The sequence below is a fragment of the Aquarana catesbeiana genome, linkage group LG09 (genome assembly GCF_042186555.1).
Source record: "Aquarana catesbeiana isolate 2022-GZ linkage group LG09, ASM4218655v1, whole genome shotgun sequence".
Taxonomy (NCBI): Eukaryota; Metazoa; Chordata; class Amphibia; order Anura; family Ranidae; genus Aquarana; species Aquarana catesbeiana.
In genome coordinates, this window is record NC_133332.1 from 322,585,009 (window position 1) to 322,604,739 (window position 19,731).

The window sequence follows — 19,731 nt, forward strand, 5'->3', positions numbered from 1 at the left end:
CTGGTGGTAGATTTGTATCATTACATCTCATACTGTATGATGGCGCCCCCTGGTGGAGGATTTGTATCATTACATCTCATACTGTATGATGGCGCCCCCTGGTGGTAGATTTGTATCATTACATCTCATACTGTATGATGGCGCCCCCTGGTGGAGGATTTGTATCATTACATCTCATACTGTATGATGGCGCCCCCTGGTGGGAGATTTGTATCATTACATCTCATACTGTATGATGGCGCCCCCTGGTGGGGGATTTGTATCATTACATCTCATACTGTATGATGGCGCCCCCTGGTGGAGGATTTGTATCATTACACCTCATACTGTATGATGGCGCCCCCTGGTGGAGGATTTGTATCATTACATCTCATACTGTATGATGGCGCCCCCTGGTGGTAGATTTGTATCATTACATCTCATACTGTATGATGGCGCCCCCTGGTGGAGGATTTGTATCATTACATCTCATACTGTATGATGGCGCCCCCTGGTGGAGGATTTTGTTACCAAAACCATACAGGATGAGGTCGCACCTAAACACTTGTAATTTGTATCCAATCAGGGCGGACCTTCTACTACATGGTTGAAGGTAAATCTAACAACAAAAGTTGCCTGGTGTGTATCCAGCTCATCCTCTTGTAAGAACCCATCGAGGGACACAGGAAGTCCTATACTGTCGGGTTATACTGCCACCTACAGGAGGGCAGGACACAATAATTGTGGTCATCCCAGGATCTCTCCTCCTCCCAGCATGCCCGCCTTTATAACAGGATCCCAAACATGGGGGAGGGGGGTCCTAAATCCCTTTCTGGACTACAAACTCCTGAACTGGATGTACAGTAAGGAAGGGGTTAAGATAGATTGAGAGAAGATATAGGGGGGAGGGGGACTTCTCTCTGCAAAGACATCCAGGAGGAATCGTGCTACTCCCCACCCCCACCCCCGCCTTACTGCTCTATTGTGTATAGCTGGAGCTCCCTCTCCTGGACATTGGGCAGAATACATGTAGAGTGTTGTGGGCTCCCCACACCTTCATTCTTCATTCTGATTGGCTGTATTTTGTTGGTTTTCTCCATGGGATTGGTCTTAGGTGGGGGATGGGACTTTCCTTGGGCAGGCGCACTCCGGTCTCCGATCTGAGTGATGGCGCCCCTCAAAGGACAGGCGAGGAAAGTGTTTGGAAGAATGACCCTCCCCCTCCCCCTCGAGCTTATCCTTAAAATGTAGCAGAGAATTCAATCCACACATCATGGCGGACGCACCCGGCGAGCGCTCCAGCCAATCACAGGAACTTCCATCTTCTTTCTGACTCTTCAGTCACCGGATTGGTCAGGCGGGATGACATCACACCCATGAATGCGCACGCAGGTCACATTGCTACACCTCAAAGTCATGCCATGAATGTGCGCTGAGCTGTGCATGCACAAACACTGACAGGCCACCCATCTGTGTTATTTTAGGTTTAAAGTGAATGTAAATCCGATTCATGAAATCCCGACTCCTCCCACTCCCTCCGTTCTTCTCTTATCAGCATTATAACTTCCGACAACAAAGATAAAATCAGACGGCTATAAATAGATTAGCAGAGAGCTTGTCTATTCCCAGAACAGCTCTGCAGGTCTCTGTCTATGTCTGTGGGGGAGGGGGGCTATGCCTTTCCTCCAATCAGCTCTCTCACAGTGTATGACAAGAACCCCCCCACTGAACAGGAAGAGAAAATCTCCTAACACAATGTGCACTTTCTAAAGGATACATAAAGCTGAAGACAGCCGATACATCAGTACAACTTATGTAGATTTGTTTCTTCTCGAGGCCGTTCACTTGACTGGATATATGGGGGGGGGGGGGATTACATCCCCTTTAATTAGACTCCACCCACTTCTACAGACAGAAACAACCAATCATCACCCCTGAAGCTCCAGAGATTCACTCCTCAGATCTCCGGGAACTGAACCCGTCCCGACAGATGAGAGGATCGAAACACCCCGAAAAATTCAACCCTCAGATTTATATCCCCCCCCCCCCACCAGGTGATCCTGCCAGTAAGTTTACTTCTATACTTCCTTCAACAGACCAAACTGTCCAGACAAAGTATCTTTGAGACAAACCATTTCCCGCCAACAGGGGGAGAGCCCTCCGGTGTTATACATCAATGATCATTGGGGGATGGGGAGCGCACCCTCCATCATTACACAGAGACAATCATTATATTTCCAATACATATAAAGAAGAAACTTCCAGAAGAGATTTATACATTTATTTCAGATTTATTACTTTGGCCCCTCCCTGTGAGGGGAGAACACAGAGGTCATAGCGGGCTGGTCTATGTACAGCTTATGTAAAGCACGGAGTGGTCAGTCCGGGTCCCTCTACTTCTCCCGCCATTCCTTCGGTGTCACTCTACCGACCGGAGACACGTTCCAGCAAATCCCTGTGGAGGTGATCACCTGAAACCAAACAAAGAGCCCATCAGCCTCCAGATCTCCTCAACAACTTCCTCAGCCCCGCCTCCTCCACCACCCACCGACCTCCTCAGCCCCGCCTCCTCCGCCACCCACCGACCTCCTCAGACCCGCCTCCTCCGCCACCCACCGACCTCAGCCCCGCCTCCTCCGCCACCCACCGACCTCAGCCCCGCCTCCTCCGCCACCCACCGACCTCAGCCCCGCCTCCTCCGCCACCCACCGACCTCAGCCCCGCCTCCTCCGCCACCCACCTCCTCCGCCACCCACCGACCTCAGCCCTGCCCCCTCCACCGCCCACCGACTTCCTCCGTCACCCACAGACCGACCTCCTCAGCCCCGCCGCCGCCACCCACCCACCTCCTCAGCCCCTCCACCACCGTCAGCCACCGACCTCCTCAGCCCCTCCACCACCTACCAACCTCCTCCTCCGCCGCCCACCGACCTCCTCAGCCCCACCGCTGTCTACCGACTTCCTCCGTCACCTACAGACCGACCTCCTCAGCCCCGCCTCCTCCACCACCCACCAACCTCAGACCCGCCTCCTCCGCCACCCACCGACCTCCTCAGCCCTGCCCCCTCCACCGCCCACCGACTTCCTCCGTCACCCACAGACCGACCTCCTCAGCCCCGCCGCCGCCGCCACCCACCCACCTCCTCAGCCCCTCCACCACCGTCAGCCACTGACCTCCTCAGCCCCTCCACCACCTACCAACCTCCTCCGCCCACCACCTACCAACCTCCTCCTCCGCCTCCCACCGACCTCCTCAGCCCCACCGCTGTCTACCGACTTCCTCCGTCACCTACAGACCGACCTCCTCAGCCCCGCCGCCACCCACCAACCTCCTCAACCCCTCCGCCGCCCACCAACCTCCTCAGCCCCGCCGCCCAACCAACCTCCTCAGCCCCACCGCCGCCCGCCTCAGCCCCACCGCTGTCTACCGACCTCCTCCGTCACCTACAGACCAACCTCCTCAGCCCCGCCGCCACCCACCAACCTCCTCAGCCCCACCGCCGCCCACCCACCAACCTCCTCAGCCCCACCGCCGCCCACCCACCAACCTCCTCAGCCCCACCGCCGCCCACCCACCTCCTCAGCCCCACCGCCGCCGCCCACCCACCAACCTCCTCAGCTCCTCCACCACCGTCAGCCACCGACCTCAGCCCCTCCACCACCTACCAACCTCCTCCGCCGCCCACCGACCTCCTCAGCCCCACCGCTGTCTACCGACTTCCTCCGTCACCTACAGACCGACCTCCTCAGCCCCGCCGCCCACCAACCTCCTCAGCCCCGCCGCCACCCACCAACCTCCTCAACCCCTCCGCCGCCCACCGACCTCCTCAGCTCCTCAGCCCCGCCGCCCACCAACCTCCTCAGCCCCGCCGCCCACCAACCTCCTCAGCCCCGCCGCCGCCCACCAACCTCCTCAGCCCCGCCGCCGCCCACCAACCTCCTCAGCCCCGCCGCCGCCCACCAACCTCCTCAGCCCCGCCGCCGCCCACCAACCTCCTCAGCCCCGCCGCCGCCCACCAACCTCCTCAGCCCCGCCGCCGCCCACCAACCTCCTCAACCCCTCCGCCGCCCACCAACCTCCTCAACCCCTCCGCCGCCCACCAACCTCCTCAACCCCTCCGCCGCCCACCAACCTCCTCAGCCCCGCCGCCCACCAACCTCCTCAGCCCCGCCGCCCACCAACCTCCTCAGCCCCTCCACCGCCGCCCACCCACCAACCTCCTCAGCTCCTCCACCACCGTCAGCCACCGACCTCAGCCCCTCCACCACCTACCAACCTCCTCCGCCGCCCACCTCAGCCCCACCGCTGTCTGCCGACTTCCTCCGTCACCTACAGACCGACCTCCTCAGCCCCGCCGCCACCCACCAACCTCCTCAACCCCCCCTCCGCCGCCGCCCACCAACTTCCTCAGTCCCACCGCCGCCCACCAACTTCCTCAGTCCCACCGCCGCCCACCAACTTCCTCAGTCCCACCGCCGCCCACCAACCTCCTCAGTCCCACCGCCGCCCACCAACCTCCTCAGTCCCACCGCCGCCCACCAACCTCCTCCGCCCCACCGCCGCCCACCCACCAACCAACCTCCTCCGCCCCACCGCCGCCCGCCCACCAACCTCCTCAGCCCCACCGCCGCCCACCCACCAACCAACCTCCTCAGCCCCACCACCGCCCGCCCACCAACCTCCTCAGCCCCACCGCCGCCAACTTCCTCAGTCCCACCGCCGCCCACCAACCTCCTCCGCCCCACCGCCGCCCACCCACCAACCAACCTCCTCAGCCCCACCACCGCCCACCCACCAACCTCCTCAGCCCCTCCACCACCTACCAACCTCCTCCTCCGCCGCCCACCGACTTCCTCCGTCATCTACAGACCGACCTCCTCAGCCCCGCCACCCACCAACCTCCTCAACCCCTCCCCCGCCGCCGCCCACCGACCTCCTCAGCCCCGCCGCCACCCACCTCCTCAGCCCCTCCACCACCGTCAGCCACCGACCTCCTCAGCCCCTCCACCACCTACCAACCTCCTCCGCCCACCACCTACCAACCTCCTCCTCCTCCGCCCACCGACCTCCTCAGCCCCACCGCCACCCACCTCAGCCCCACCATCACCCACCAACCTCCTCAGCCCCTCCACCGCCACCCGACTTCCTCAGCCCCTCCACCGCCGCCGACCTCCTCATAATAAACATTACCCCTCCCACCATATGATGAGGATAGGGGGTGGGATACTCACATAAGCCCAGATGCCGACACAGAAGGCGGTCCCGGAGGCCAAAATGACGTTCCCATACTTGTCATGGAAGTCGGGTTCAGCTTTGTGATGAGATCGTCTGCTGATCGTTTTCTGCACACCGCGACCTGCAACCACAAATTATAGATGAGGGGGGAGGGGACTATAGGGATTACTCTGGTGCCATCCCTGTGTGTAGAATGGGCGGAGCTTATCTGTAGTCACATAAATAATTGTATAAAGTGATCAACGCTGCCAGAAGAAGTGTGTGGAGACAGCCGAGAAGATAAAACCCGACAGGGGGTCTCATCCCTCCCCCTCCATCCAAAAATATAAAGACAAAAGTTGTGTGATCAGTTCTAGTGTAACCACCGATCCTCTATAGACCCGCCCACCACCCTCTACAGACCCACCCCCCCTCTACAGACCCGCCCACCTCCATAAATCCTCTATAGGACACACTGACCTCCACAGAGCTATAACCCAGAGCCTGACCTTCCAGACTCCACCCCTTGACCTACAGAACATCCTCACATCACAGAGCTTCTACCCGACCTTCCAAAGACTCCGCCCCCGACCTTCCACAGACTCCGCCCCCGACCTCCTATGAAGTTTGTACACATTCTATATAGACCTTCAATACCCCTCAGTATGAGGAGAGGGGGATGGGTCGGTTGGAGGGGGGCGGAGCGGTGACATCATTAAACTAGAACTAAATGTAACCTATTTCTCCAGTTTACCATCATTGGGGTGAATAAAAAAAAAAAAAAGTTTTTTTTAATCGCATTTATTTTAATAAAAAGTTTTTGTAGTAAAAAACAAAAAAAAAAACAAATCAGTAAATGTTTTCTAAGTAATATTATTAGTGGAGATAATTCAGCATGAAGTGGAGCTCAGTTCTGTATATGTACGATCCCTCCCCCTGTACGATCCCTATGTACGATCCCTCCCCCTGTACGATCTCTATGTACGATCCCTCCCCCTGTACGATCTCTATGTACGATCCCTCCCCCTGTACGATCTCTATGTACGATCTCTATGTACGATCTCTATGTACGATCTCTATGTACGATCTCTATGTACGATCTCTATGTACGATCCCTCCCCCTGTACGATCTCTATGTACGATCTCTATGTACGATCTCTATGTACGATCTCTATGTACGATCTCTATGTACGATCTCTATGTACGATCCCTCCCCCTGTACGATCTCTATGTACGATCCCTCCCCCTGTACGATCTCTATGTACGATCCCTCCCCCTGTACGATCTCTATGTACGATCCCTCCCCCTGTACGATCTCTATGTACGATCTCTATGTACGATCTCTATGTACGATCCCTCCCCCTGTACGATCTCTATGTACGATCTCTATGTACGATCTCTATGTACGATCTCTATGTACGATCTCTATGTACGATCCCTCCCCCTGTACGATCCCTCCCCCTGTACGATCCCTCCCCCTGTACGATCTCTATGTACGATCCCTCCCCCTGTACGATCCCTCCCCCTGTACGATCGCTCCTCATATCGCCATCTTATTATGAATAGGAAACTTTCTTTTTGTTGGTAAATATTAGAGATTCTAAAGAAGAAGATGATGTCCTTCCATATAAAGGAGCACCTGTCATTTCTATCATGGGGCGTCCAATCACCTTGTTGTGTCCCATCAGAGGGGAGGAGCCGGGGGAGGGGAGATCATCATCATGGAAAGAGATCCCCACAATAGGAATAGAGGGGAGAGTTCTGGGATTTCCCTTCACTTCCTGTATGGCTGTGGGGGACAGGAAGTGATGGGAAATCTCCTCAATGGGGACAGAACCTGAGTGGGGTCCAGAATGGAACGATGGATGAGGCCGATGTCTGACCTGAAGATCGTCTGTTCACTGAAGAATGAACAATATGTGGAGTTCACAGCAAATTTGAAAGCCGCAGAACCCGATTGAAGTCTATGGGACTCGAACATCCGAAATCAAAAGTGCTCATTTTAAAGGCTTATATGCAAATTATTGTCATACAAAGTGTTTGGGGACCCGGGTCCTGCTCCAGGGGAGTGTTTGGGGACCCGGGTCCTGCCCCAGGGGAGTGTTTGGGGACCCGGGTCCTGCCCCAGGGGAGTGTTTGGGGACCCGGGTCCTGCCCCAGGGGAGTGTTTGGGGACCCGGGTCCTGCCCCAGGGGAGTGTTTGGGGACCCGGGTCCTGCCCCAGGGGAGTGTTTGGGGACCCGGGTCCTGCCCCAGGGGAGTGTTTGGGGACCCGGGTCCTGCCCCAGGGGGGTGTTTGGGGACCCGGGTCCTGCCCCAGGGGGGTGTTTGGGGACCCGGGTCCTGCCCCAGGGGGGTGTTTGGGGACCCGGGTCCTGCCCCAGGGGGGTGTTTGGGGACCCGGGTCCTGCCCCAGGGGGGTGTTTGGGGACCCGGGTCCTGCCCCAGGGGGGTGTTTGGGGACCCGGGTCCTGCCCCAGGGGGGTGTTTGGGGACCCGGGTCCTGCCCCAGGGGGGTGTTTGGGGACCCGGGTCCTGCCCCAGGGGGGTGTTTGGGGACCCGGGTCCTGCCCCAGGGGGGTGTTTGGGGACCCGGGTCCTGCCCCAGGGGGGTGTTTGGGGACCCGGGTCCTGCCCCAGGGGGGTGTTTGGGGACCCGGGTCCTGCCCCAGGGGGGTGTTTGGGGACCCGGGTCCTGCCCCAGGGGGGTGTTTGGGGACCCGGGTCCTGCCCCAGGGGAGTGTTTGGGGACCCGGGTCCTACCCCAGGGGAGTGTTTGGGGACCCGGGTCCTACCCCAGGGGAGTGTTTGGGGACCCGGGTCCTACCCCAGGGGAGTGTTTGGGGACCCGGGTCCTGCCCCAGGGGAGTGTTTGGGGACCCGGGTCCTACCCCAGGGGAGTGTTTGGGGACCCGGGTCCTGCCCCAGGGCACATGGATCAATGCAAAAAAAAAGTTAAAAATGGCCGTTTTTGCTTACAGTAAAATAAAAAAAAAAAAAAAAGTGAAATATTCCTTTAAATATCGTACCTGAGGGGTGTCTATAGTATGCCTGTAAAGTGACGCGTGTTTCCCATGTTTAGAACAGTCCCTGCACCAAATGTCATTTTTAAAGGAAAAAATCTCATTTAAAACTGCTTGCGGGTTTAATGAAATGTCGGGTCCTGGCAATATGGATGAAAATCAGTGAGACAAACGGCATGGGTACCCCCCAGTCCATTACCAGGCCCTTTGGGTCTTGTATGGATATTAAGGGGAACCCCACACCCAAATTAAAATAAGGAAAGGTGTGGGGCTCCCAAATTCCACACCAGACCCTGATCTGAGTACAAAACCTGGGAGTACACAGGAAAAGAGGGGGGGAGGGGAGAGAGTGTCCCCCCCCTCTGAACATTACCAGAACACATGATCTCAACAAGGGGGAGGAGCTTCTGAGACCCCAAATACTTTATATAATAACTTCCTGATGATCCTTTATAATGAAGACTTCGGATTCTTCACATTCAGACCCCAAAGAGATTCATCCGAATGTTATATGAGAGGGGGGAGGGGAGGATCACTTCATACAATGTACAGGACCCCTCCCCCTATGAATAGATCTCCCATCCCCCCTATATAATTAATATATATATATCTCTCCTCCTCAGAGATATACACAGGAGGGGGAAGGTGTGTCTCTCTCCCCTTCTCCATTCACTGGAGACATATACAGGGGGTGAATTGATTGTCTCTCCTCCATTATATATATATATATATATATATATATATATATATATATATATATATATATATATATATATATATATATATATACACACACCCCTCCTCCTCCTCCATAATTATATATATAGTGCAGGTAGATTTTCAATCTACAACTGATAGGTAAATCACCTCTGTTCCAGCTTGGCTGAGTTGCGTGTGGTTCCACACTGTGCCTGTAGGTGTCGTTGTCACCATCGGCGGGTGTTGGAAAGTATATGAGTGCTCCTCTGTCCCGGAGATAACTCGGTGTTGGTGGTCCTCCTAGTTGCATTCTGGGAGAGGGTATTTATGGGACAGACGCCATGTTTTATGTTCTTTTCATTCCACCTGTTGGCCCTCCTGACAGGTATGTGTTAGGAGTACCACCTCCGTTCTGGAGGCCCACATCCCTGCGGCGTGTGGGTGAGCCCAGAAGCCTGTCTGGGGTCTACCACAGCAGCCAAGGAATGGTCCTGAGCTGTCCATCCTGAGTGAAGAAGCTGGACAACCGAGGAGATCCCAGGGGAGGAGCCGTCATGGAAGGATCACGCAGAGTGCTGGTCTGGAGAGGGGCCTGGTGACTCGGTTGGAGGACGTATCCTGAAGTAATCTTACTGCATAGTACTGCCGGGTCGGCTTAAAGGTCCAAGTACTGTGTCTGACATTCATCACAAACCAATACATCCTGTGGCAGAGGATCGGACGGGTTTTATTCCAAACAAGTCTGTGGCAGAGACTTTTGTTGGTGCTCCGTACTGACTGCTAGACAAGTGAGAGAGGCCTATCCAGGGGAGCAAAGATTGAATCCCACAAGGGGATCGCATTCAACTACAAGTGTTCCAGAGAATGTTCTAAAGAATACTAAGGAAAGGTATTTGAGCTTCCCTGCAGCTTTCCTTCTACCTCTTTCCTGCTACTTCCTTCAGTTACTCTTTATTAAAACCTCAGAAAAGATTGTGAAGTGTGCGGAGAAAATATAAATACAAGTGGTGATAATGAAGGTGACGGCCCGCTATAAACCAGAAACTGCACCCAGAGGTATTACTACACACAGTATATATATATAGATATCCCATCCCCCCATACACCATGTATATATAGATCTCCCATCCCCCCCCATACACCATGTATATATAGATCTCCCATCCCCCCATACACCATGTATATATATATCCCATCCCCCCATACACCATGTATATATAGATCTCCCATCCCCCCATACACCATGTATATATATATCCCATCCCCCCATACACCATGTATATATAGATCTCCCATCCCCCCATACACCATGTATATATATATCCCATCCCCCCATACACCATGTATATATAGATCTCCCATCCCCCCCCATACACCATGTATATATAGATCTCCCATCCCCCCATACACCATGTATATATAGATCTCCCATCCCCCCCCATACACCATGTATATATAGATCTCCCATCCCCCCATACACCATGTATATATAGATCTCCCATCCCCCCATACACCATGTATACATATATCCCATCCCCCCATACACCATGTATATATAGATCTCCCATCCCCCCATACACCATGTATATATAGATCTCGCATCCCCCCATACACCATGTATATATAGATCTCCCATCCCCCCATACACCATGTATATATATATCCCATCCCCCCATACACCATGTATATATATATCCCATCCCCCCATACACCATGTATATATATATCCCATCCCCCCATACACCATGTATATATATATCCCATCCCCCCCCATACACCATGTATATATATATATATATATCTCTCTCCCCTCCTCCACTCACCAGAGACATACACAGGAGGGGGAATCATTATCTCTCCTCCATTATATATATATATATATATATATATATATATCCCATCCCCCCCCCATACACCATGTATATATATATATATATAGATCTCCCATCCCCCCATACACCATGTATATATATATATATATATATATCTCTCCCCTCCTCCACTCACCAGAGACATACACAGGAGGGGGAAGTCATTATCTCTCCTCCATTATATATATATATATATATATATCTCTCTCTCTCTCCCCTCCTCCACTCACCGGAGACTTGTAGCGCGGACCTCAGCACGGAGAACATCTTCCTCCTCTTCTTCCTCTTCTTACCCTTGACACGAATGGAGAAAAACAAAATGGCGGCGCCGGATATCCGCTCTCCGGACACGCCCCCTCGCACAGAGGACACGCACTGCACGCCGAGAGTTGTAGTCCTGTCACCCGCCGCTGATTGGTCGTAGAGAGCAGAGGAGGTGTGAAGGGGGCGGGGAATCCTCCTGTCACATGACCCTGAAGTGGATTGGCCGCCCGCACGCAGACCCCGCCCCCTCAGTGTGCGGTGTGGGCGGGGAGGAATGAATGAAACTGTCAGTGAGGCTCCGCCCACCTGTCCTCCGACCAATGGGACTGGAACAACGGCCTGAGCGCTGATTGGCCGATCTCTCCCGGCGTCCTCCAATCAGAGAGCTGCACCTCGGTGTGGTGACGTGATGACGTAGGACGCCGGTAGCGGTGAGGAGGAAGTGATGGAGATGGTGGCGGCGGGCAGAGTGTTGCTGGTGGCCGGGATGGTTCTCATCCTGTGCGGGGCGGTGTCCGAGGGACAGAAGAAGAAGGAGGTGACCGGAGGAGAGGGGGGCGGGGTATAATATCCATAGAGAGAGACCGGGGGGGCGGGGCGTTCAACTGACTCTACACCGGAGCCTATCATGGCTTACAGTGGGCGGGGCTTATAATGGGGCGTGTCAGAAGGCAAGACTTACAGTGGGGGTGGGGCTTATAGTGGGAGGAGTGTCTCTCAGGGGGTGGGGCTTATAGTGGGAGGAGTGTCTCTCAGGGGGTGGGGCTTATAGTGGGAGGAGTGTCTCTCAGGGGTGGGGCTTATAGTGGGAGGAGTGTCTCTCAGGGGGTGGGGCTTATTATGGGAGGAGTGTCTCAGGGGGTGGGGCTTATAGTGGGAGGAGTGTCTCAGGGGGTGGGGCTTATAGTGGGAGGAGTGTTTCAGGGGGTGGGGCTTATAGTGGGAGGAGTGTCTCTCAGGGGGTGGGGCTTATAGTGGGAGGAGTGTCTCTCAGGGGTGGGGCTTATAGTGGGAGGAGTGTCTCTCAGGGGGTGGGGCTTATTATGGGAGGAGTGTCTCAGGGGGTGGGGCTTATAGTGGGAGGAGTGTCTCAGGGGGTGGGGCTTATAGTGGGAGGAGTGTTTCAGGGGGTGGGGCTTATAGTGGGAGGAGTGTTTCAGGGGGTGGGGCTTATGGGAGGAGTGTCTCTCAGGGGGTGGGGCTTATTATGGGAGGAGTGTCTCTCAGGGGGTGGGGCTTATTATGGGAGGAGTGTCTCTCAGGGGGTGGGGCTTATTATGGGAGGAGTGTCTCTCAGGGGGTGGGGCTTATTATGGGAGGAGTGTCTCTCAGGGGGTGGGGCTTATAGTGGGAGGAGTGTCTCTCAGGGGGTGGGGCTTATAGTGGGAGGAGTGTCTCTCAGGGGGTGGGGCTTATAGTGAGAGGAGTGTCTCACAGGGGGTGGGGCTTATAGTGGGAGGAGTGTCTATAAGGGGTGGAGCTTATATTGAGTAGTGTCTATTGGGGGCGGGTCCCTGGTGACATCACACAGGTGAATACACATAAAAATGTTGAATGTGATCACATGATCTAAAAGTGGGGGAGGCAACCCAACCCCCGTCCACTGAAAGGAAGGTGATTCTCCTCCCTCTGGGGCCCCAGTGTGGGGGTTTCGGGGCTGTGGGCGGGGTCCTGGTGTCCGGGGTTGTGGGCGGGGTCCCGGTGTCGGGGCTGTGGGCTGGGCCCCGGTGTCGGGGCTGTGGGCGGGGTCCCGGTGTCGGGGCTGTGGGCGGGGCCCCGGTGTCGGGGCCCCGGTGTTGGGGCTGTGGGCGGGGCCCCGGTTTCGGGGCTGTGGGCGGGGTCCCGGTGTCGGGGCTGTGGGCGGGGTCCCGGTGTTGGGGCTGTGGGCGGGGCCCCGGTGTCGGGGCTGTGGGCTGGGCCCCGGTGTCGGGGCCCCGGTTTCGGGGCTGTGGGCGGGGTCCCGGTGTCGGGGCTGTGGGCGGGGCCCCGGTGTCGGGGCTGTGGGCTGGGCCCCGGTGTTGGGGCTGTGGGCGGGGCCCCGGTTTCGGGGCTGTGGGCGGGGTGTCGGGGCTGTGGGCGGGGCCCCGGTGTCGGGGCTGTGGGCGGGGTGTCGGGGCTGTGGGCGGGGCCCCGGTGCTGACAGTTCCCTGCATTGTACAGGAAGTGGATGACCCTCCCCCACTTCCTATAGATGTGAGTAAAATAAGTATTTGATCCCCACAGACTGGCTACAGTAGGGGCTCATGTGGTACACAGTGGCTTGTGAAAGTATTCATCCCCCTTGAACTTTTCAACCTTTTGCCACATTTCAGGCTTCAAACATAAAGATATAAAATGTTTATTTTTTGTGAAGAATCACCAACAAGTGGGACACAATTGTGAAGTGGAACGAAATCTTTTGGATATTTTAAACTTTTTTAACTAAAAAATGAAAAGTGTGGGGTGGAAAATGATTGGGCCCCCTTGTGTTAATACTTTGTAGAGCCGCCTTTTGCTGCGATTACAGCTGGAAGTCTCTTGGGGTATGTCTCTATCAGTTTTGCACATCGAGAGACTGAAATTCTTGCCCATTCTTCCTTGTAATACAGCTGGAGCTCAGTGAGGTTGGATGGAGAGCGTTTGTGAACAGCAGTTTTCAGCTCTTTCCACAGATTCTCGATTGGATTCAGGTCTGGACTTTGACTTGGCCATTCTAACACCTGGATACGTTTATTTGTGAACCATTCCTTTGTAGATTTTGCTGTATGTTTGGGATCATTGTCTTGTTGGAAGATAAATCTCCGTCCCAGTTTCAGGTCTTTTGCAGACTCCAACAGGTTTTCATCCAGAATGGTCCTGTATTTGGCTGCATCCATCTTCCCCTCAATTTTAACCATCTTCCCTGTCCCTGCTGAAGAAAAGCAGGCCCAAACCATGATGCTGCCACCACCATGTTTCACAGTGGGGATGGTGTGTTGAGTGTGATGAGCTGTGTTGCTTTTACACCAAACATATCGTTTTGCATTGTGGCCAAAAAGTTGGATTTTGGTTTCATGGGACCAGAGCACCTTCTTCCACATGTTTGGTGTGTCTCCCAGGTGGCTTGTGGCAAACTTTAGAGGAGACTTTTTATGGATATCTTTGAGAAATGGCTTTCTTCTTGCCACTCTTCCATAAAGGGCAGATTTGTGCCGTGTACGACTGATTATTGTCCTATGGACAGACTCTCCCACCTCAGCTGTAGTTCTCTGCAGTTCATCCAGAGTGATCATGGGCCTCTTGGCTGCATCTCTGATCAGTCTTCTCCTTGTCTGAGATGAAAGTTTAGAGGGACAGCCAGGTCTTGGTAGATTTGCAGTGGTCTGATACTCCTTCCATTTCAAAATGATGGCTTGCACAGTGCTCCTTGGGATGTTTAAAGCTTGGGAAATCTTTTTATATCCAAATCCGGCTTTAAACTTCTCCACAACAGTATTACGGACCTGCCTGGTGTGTTCCTTGGTCTTCATGATGCTCTCTGAACCCTGAGACCCCATTCACACAGGGATGACTTGTCAGGCGACCTAGTCACCTGACAAGTCGCCTCCCGTTCTGTACTATGGAGCCGTTCTAAGGGGAGCGACACAAGTCGCTCCGACTTAGAAAAAGGTTCCTGTACGACTTCGGGGGCGACTTGGGGCGACTTGCATAGACTTCTATGCAGAAGTCGTTTTGCAAGTCGCCTGGGCATTCGTTTGCAAGTCGTGTTGCCCCTGTGTGAATGGGGTCAGAGACTATCACAGAGCAGGTGCATTTATACAGAGACTTGATTACACACAGGTGGATTCTATTTATCACCATCAGTCATTTAGGACAACATTGGATCATTCAGAGATCCTCGCTGAACTTCTGGAGTCAGTTTGCTGCACTGAAAGTAAAGGGGCCCAATCATTTTGCACGCACCACTTTTCAGTTTTTTAATTTGTTCCACTTCACAATTGTGTCCCACTTGTTGGTGATTCTTCACAAAAAATAAAAATTTTATATCTTTATGTTTGAAGCCTGAAATGTGGCAAAAGGTTTAAAAGTTCAAGGGGGATGAATACTTTCACAAGCCACTGTATATATATATGGAGTATATAGAGAGTGTGTATATAGTATATATGGAGTATATAGAGAGTGTATATAGTATATATGGGGGGTATAGAGAGTGTATATAGTATATATGGAGTATATAGAGAGTGTATATAGTATATATGGAGTATATAGAGAGTGTATATAGTATATATGGGGGGTATATATGGAGTATATAGAGAGTGTATATAGTATATATGGAGTATATAGAGAGTGTATATAGTATATATGGAGTATATAGAGAGTGTATATAGTATATATGGAGTATATAGAGAGTGTATATAGTATATATGGAGTATATAGAGAGTGTATATAGTATATATGGAGTATATAGAGAGTGTATATAGTATATATGGAGTATATAGAGAGTGTATATAGTATATATGGGGGTATATATGGAGTATATAGAGAGTGTATATAGTATATATGGGGGGTATATATGGAGTATATAGAGAGTGTATATAGTATATATGGAGTATATAGAGAGTGTATATAGTATATATGGGGGGTATATATGGAGTATATAGAGAGTGTATATAGTATATATGGGGTATATAGAGAGTGTATATAGTATATATGGGGGGTATATATGGAGTATATAGAGAGTGTATATAGTATATATGGAGTATATAGAGAGTGTATATAGTATATATGGAGTATATAGAGAGTGTATATAGTATATATGGGGTATATAGAGAGTGTATACAGTATATATGGAGTATATATAGAGAGAGTGTATATAGTATATATGGAGTATATAGAGAGTGTATATAGTATATATGGAGTATATAGAGAGTGTATATAGTATATATGGGGGTATATATGGAGTATATAGAGAGTGTATATAGTATATATGGGGGGTATATATGGAGTATATAGAGAGTGTATATAGTATATATGGAGTATATAGAGAGTGTATATAGTATATATGGAGTATATAGAGAGTGTATATAGTATATATGGAGTATATAGAGAGTGTATATAGTATATATGGGGGGTATATATGGAGTATATAGAGAGTGTATATAGTATATATGGGGTATATAGAGAGTGTATATAGTATATATGGGGGGTATATATGGAGTATATAGAGAGTGTATATAGTATATATGGAGTATATAGAGAGTGTATATAGTATATATGGGGGGTATATATGGAGTATATAGAGAGTGTATATAGTATATATGGAGTATATAGAGAGTGTATATAGTATATATGGGGGGTATATATGGAGTATATAGAGAGTGTATATAGTATATATGGAGTATATAGAGAGTGTATATAGTATATATGGGGTATATAGAGAGTGTATACAGTATATATGGAGTATATATAGAGAGAGTGTATATAGTATATATGGAGTATATAGAGAGTGTATATAGTATATATGGAGTATGTAGAGAGTGTATATAGTATATATGGGGGTATATATGGAGTATATAGAGAGTGTATATAGTATATATGGGGGGTATATATGGAGTATACAGAGAGTGTATATAGTATATATGGGGGGTATATATGGAGTATATAGAGAGTGTATAGAGTATATATGGGGATATATATGGAGTATATAGAGAGTGTATATAGTATATATGGGGGGTATATAGAGAGTGTATATAGTATATATGGGGGTATATATGGAGTATATAGAGAGTGTATATAGTATATATGGAGTATATAGCGAGTGTATATAGTATATATGGGGTATATAGAGAGTGTATATAGTATATATGGGGTATATAGAGAGTGTATATAGTATATATGGAGTATATAGAGAGTGTATATAGTATATATGGAGTGTATATAGTATATATGGGGGGTATATATGGAGTATATAGAGAGTGTATATAGTATATATGGGGGGTATATATGGAGTATATAGAGAGTGTATATAGTATATATGGGGGTATATATGGAGTATATAGAGAGTGTATATAGTATATATGGGGGGTATATATGGAGTATATAGAGAGTGTATATAGTATATATGGAGTATATAGCGAGTGTATATAGTATATATGGGGTATATAGAGAGTGTATATAGTATATATGGGGTATATAGAGAGTGTATATAGTATATATGGAGTATATAGAGAGTGTATATAGTATATATGGAGTATATAGAGTGTATATAGTATATATGGGGGGTATATATGGAGTATATAGAGAGTGTATATAGTATATATGGGGGGTATATATGGAGTATATAGAGAGTGTATATAGTATATATGGGGGTATATATGGAGTATATAGAGAGTGTATATAGTATATATGGGGGTATATATGGAGTATATAGAGAGTGTATATAGTATATATGGGGGTATATATGGAGTATATAGAGAGTGTATATAGTATATATGGGGGGTATATATGGAGTATACACAGACACTACAGGAGGTGCTCATGTGGTACACAGATTAGTCCTGTCAATGTAAGAAGGTTCTCCTAACGACAACTCGTTATGTGTATAAAAGACACCTGTCCACAGAATCTCTTTCTTCCATCCAATCCTCACCATCATGGGGAAGACCAAAGATCTGTCAGAGGACGTCAGGGAGAAGATTGTAGACCTGCACAAGGCTGGAATGGGCTACAAGACCATCAGCAAGAAGCTTGGTGAGAAGGAGACAACTGTTGGAGCGATTATTCACAAATGGAAGAAATACAAAATAACCATCAATCGTCCTCGGTCTGGAGCTCCATGGAAGATTTCTCCTCATGGGGTGAGGATGGTCATGAGAAAAGTGAGGGATCCGCCCAGAACTACACGGGAGGAGCTTGTGAAGGATCTCAAGGCAGTTGGGACCTCAGTCACCAAACAAACCATTGGTAACACAATACACCACCATGGATTGAAATCCTGCAGCCCCCGCAAGGTCCCCTCCTCAGGAAGACACATGTAGAGGAACGTCTGAAGTCTACCAATCAACATCTAAATGATTCAGAGAAGGAGAAAGTTCTGTGGTCAGATGAGACCAAAATTCAGCTCTTTGGCATCAACTCGACTCGCCGTGTTTGGAGGAAGAAAAAAGAACCCCATCCCTACAGTCACACATCATCCCTACAGTCACACATCATCCCTACAGTCACACATCATCCCTACAGTCACACATCATCCCTACAGTCACATCATCCCTACAGTCACATCATCCCTACAGTCACATCATCCCTACAGTCACACATCATCCCTTCAGTCACACACCATCCCTACAGTCACACACCATCCCTTCAGTCACACATCATCCCTTCAGTCACACACCATCCCTACAGTCACACACCATCCCTACAGTCACACATCATCCCTACAGTCACATCATCATCCCTACAGTCACATCATCATCCCTACAGTCACATCATCATCCCTACAGTCACACACCATCCCTACAGTCACACACCATCCCTACAGTCACACACCATCCCTACAGTCACACACCATCCCTACAGTCACACACCATCCCTACAGTCACACATCATCCCTACAGTCACACATCATCCCTACAGTCACACCCCATCCCTACAGTCACACCCCATCCCTACAGTCACACCCCATCCCTACAGTCACATCATCCCTACAGTCACATCATCCCTACAGTCACACCCCATCCCTACAGTCACACCCCATCCCTACAGTCACACCCCATCCCTACAGTCACACATCATCCCTACAGTCACACATCATCCCTACAGTCACACATCATCCCTACAGTCACACATCATCCCTACAGTCACACATCATCCCTACAGTCACACATCATCCCTACAGTCACACCCCATCCCTACAGTCACACCCCATCCCTACAGTCACACACCATCATCCCTACAGTCACATCATCCCTACAGTCACACCCCATCCCTACAGTCACACCCCATCCCTACAGTCACACCCCATCCCTACAGTCACACACCATCCCTACAGTCACATCATCATCCCTACAGTCACATCATCATCCCTACAGTCACATCATCATCCCTACAGTCACACCCCATCCCTACAGTCACACCCCATCCCTACAGTCACACCCCATCCCTACAGTCACACCCCATCCCTACAGTCACACCCCATCCCTACAGTCACACATCATCCCTACAGTCACATCATCATCCCTACAGTCACATCATCATCCCTACAGTCACACATGATCCCTACAGTCACACATGATCCCTACAGTCACACATGATCCCTACAGTCACACACGGAGGTGGAAACATGATGATTTGGGGCTGTTTCTCTGATAAAGGTTCAGGCCGACTTTGCCGCATTGAGGGTCCAATGGACGGGGCCATGTATTGTAAGATCTTGGAGGAGAACCTTCTTCCCTCATCCAGAACACTGAAGATGGGTCATGGATGGGTCTTCCAGCATGACAATGACCCAAAACATATCACCAAGGCAACAAAGGAGGGGCTCAAGAAGAAGCACATGAAGGTCATGGAGTGGCCTATCCAGTCTCCAGACCTTAATCCTATAGAAAATGTATGGAGGAGATGAAACTTCGAGATGTCAAGAAACCTTCAGGATTTAGAGAAGATCTGTAAAGAAGACAAAATCCCTCCTGAGATGTGTGGAAACTGATCACCACCTACAAGA

The 19,731-nt window shown here is 50.8% G+C and overlaps 2 protein-coding genes across 2 annotated transcripts in view; one reads left to right on the plus strand and one right to left on the minus strand.

Moving 5' to 3' along the window:
* Nucleotides 1–2,245: 2,245 nt before the first annotated feature.
* COX7B (cytochrome c oxidase subunit 7B) lies at nucleotides 2,246–11,173 on the minus strand. The gene is made up of 3 exons (XM_073600831.1): nucleotides 11,018–11,173; nucleotides 5,212–5,336; nucleotides 2,246–2,450 (listed from the first exon to the last, which is right to left on the minus strand). The coding sequence occupies exons 1-3, from the start codon at nucleotides 11,052–11,054 to the stop codon at nucleotides 2,373–2,375; spliced, it is 240 nt and encodes a 79-aa protein (XP_073456932.1). The 5' UTR covers nucleotides 11,055–11,173; the 3' UTR covers nucleotides 2,246–2,372.
* Nucleotides 11,174–11,430: 257 nt separating this feature from the next.
* MAGT1 (magnesium transporter 1) overlaps nucleotides 11,431–19,731 on the plus strand; it is a 33,240-nt gene continuing 24,939 nt past the window's right edge. The window contains exon 1 of the mRNA XM_073600829.1: nucleotides 11,431–11,589. Coding sequence (XP_073456930.1) covers nucleotides 11,497–11,589 — 93 coding nt within the window. The 5' untranslated portion in view covers nucleotides 11,431–11,496. The remainder of the gene's footprint in view (nucleotides 11,590–19,731) is intronic.

What these genes read in the sequence shown, in the direction of transcription:
- COX7B (XM_073600831.1), bottom strand. Translation starts at nt 11,054, where the DNA reads ATGTTCTCCGTGCTGAGGTCCGCGCTACAAGTCTCCG. An exon ending in GTCCGCGCTACAAGTCTCCG is followed by an intron (nt 5,337 to 11,017) that starts GTGAGTGGAGGA and finishes TTGTGGTTGCAG; the next exon opens with GTCGCGGTGTGCAGAAAACG. An exon ending in GTGTCGGCATCTGGGCTTAT is followed by an intron (nt 2,451 to 5,211) that starts GTGAGTATCCCA and finishes GTTTGGTTTCAG; the next exon opens with GTGATCACCTCCACAGGGAT.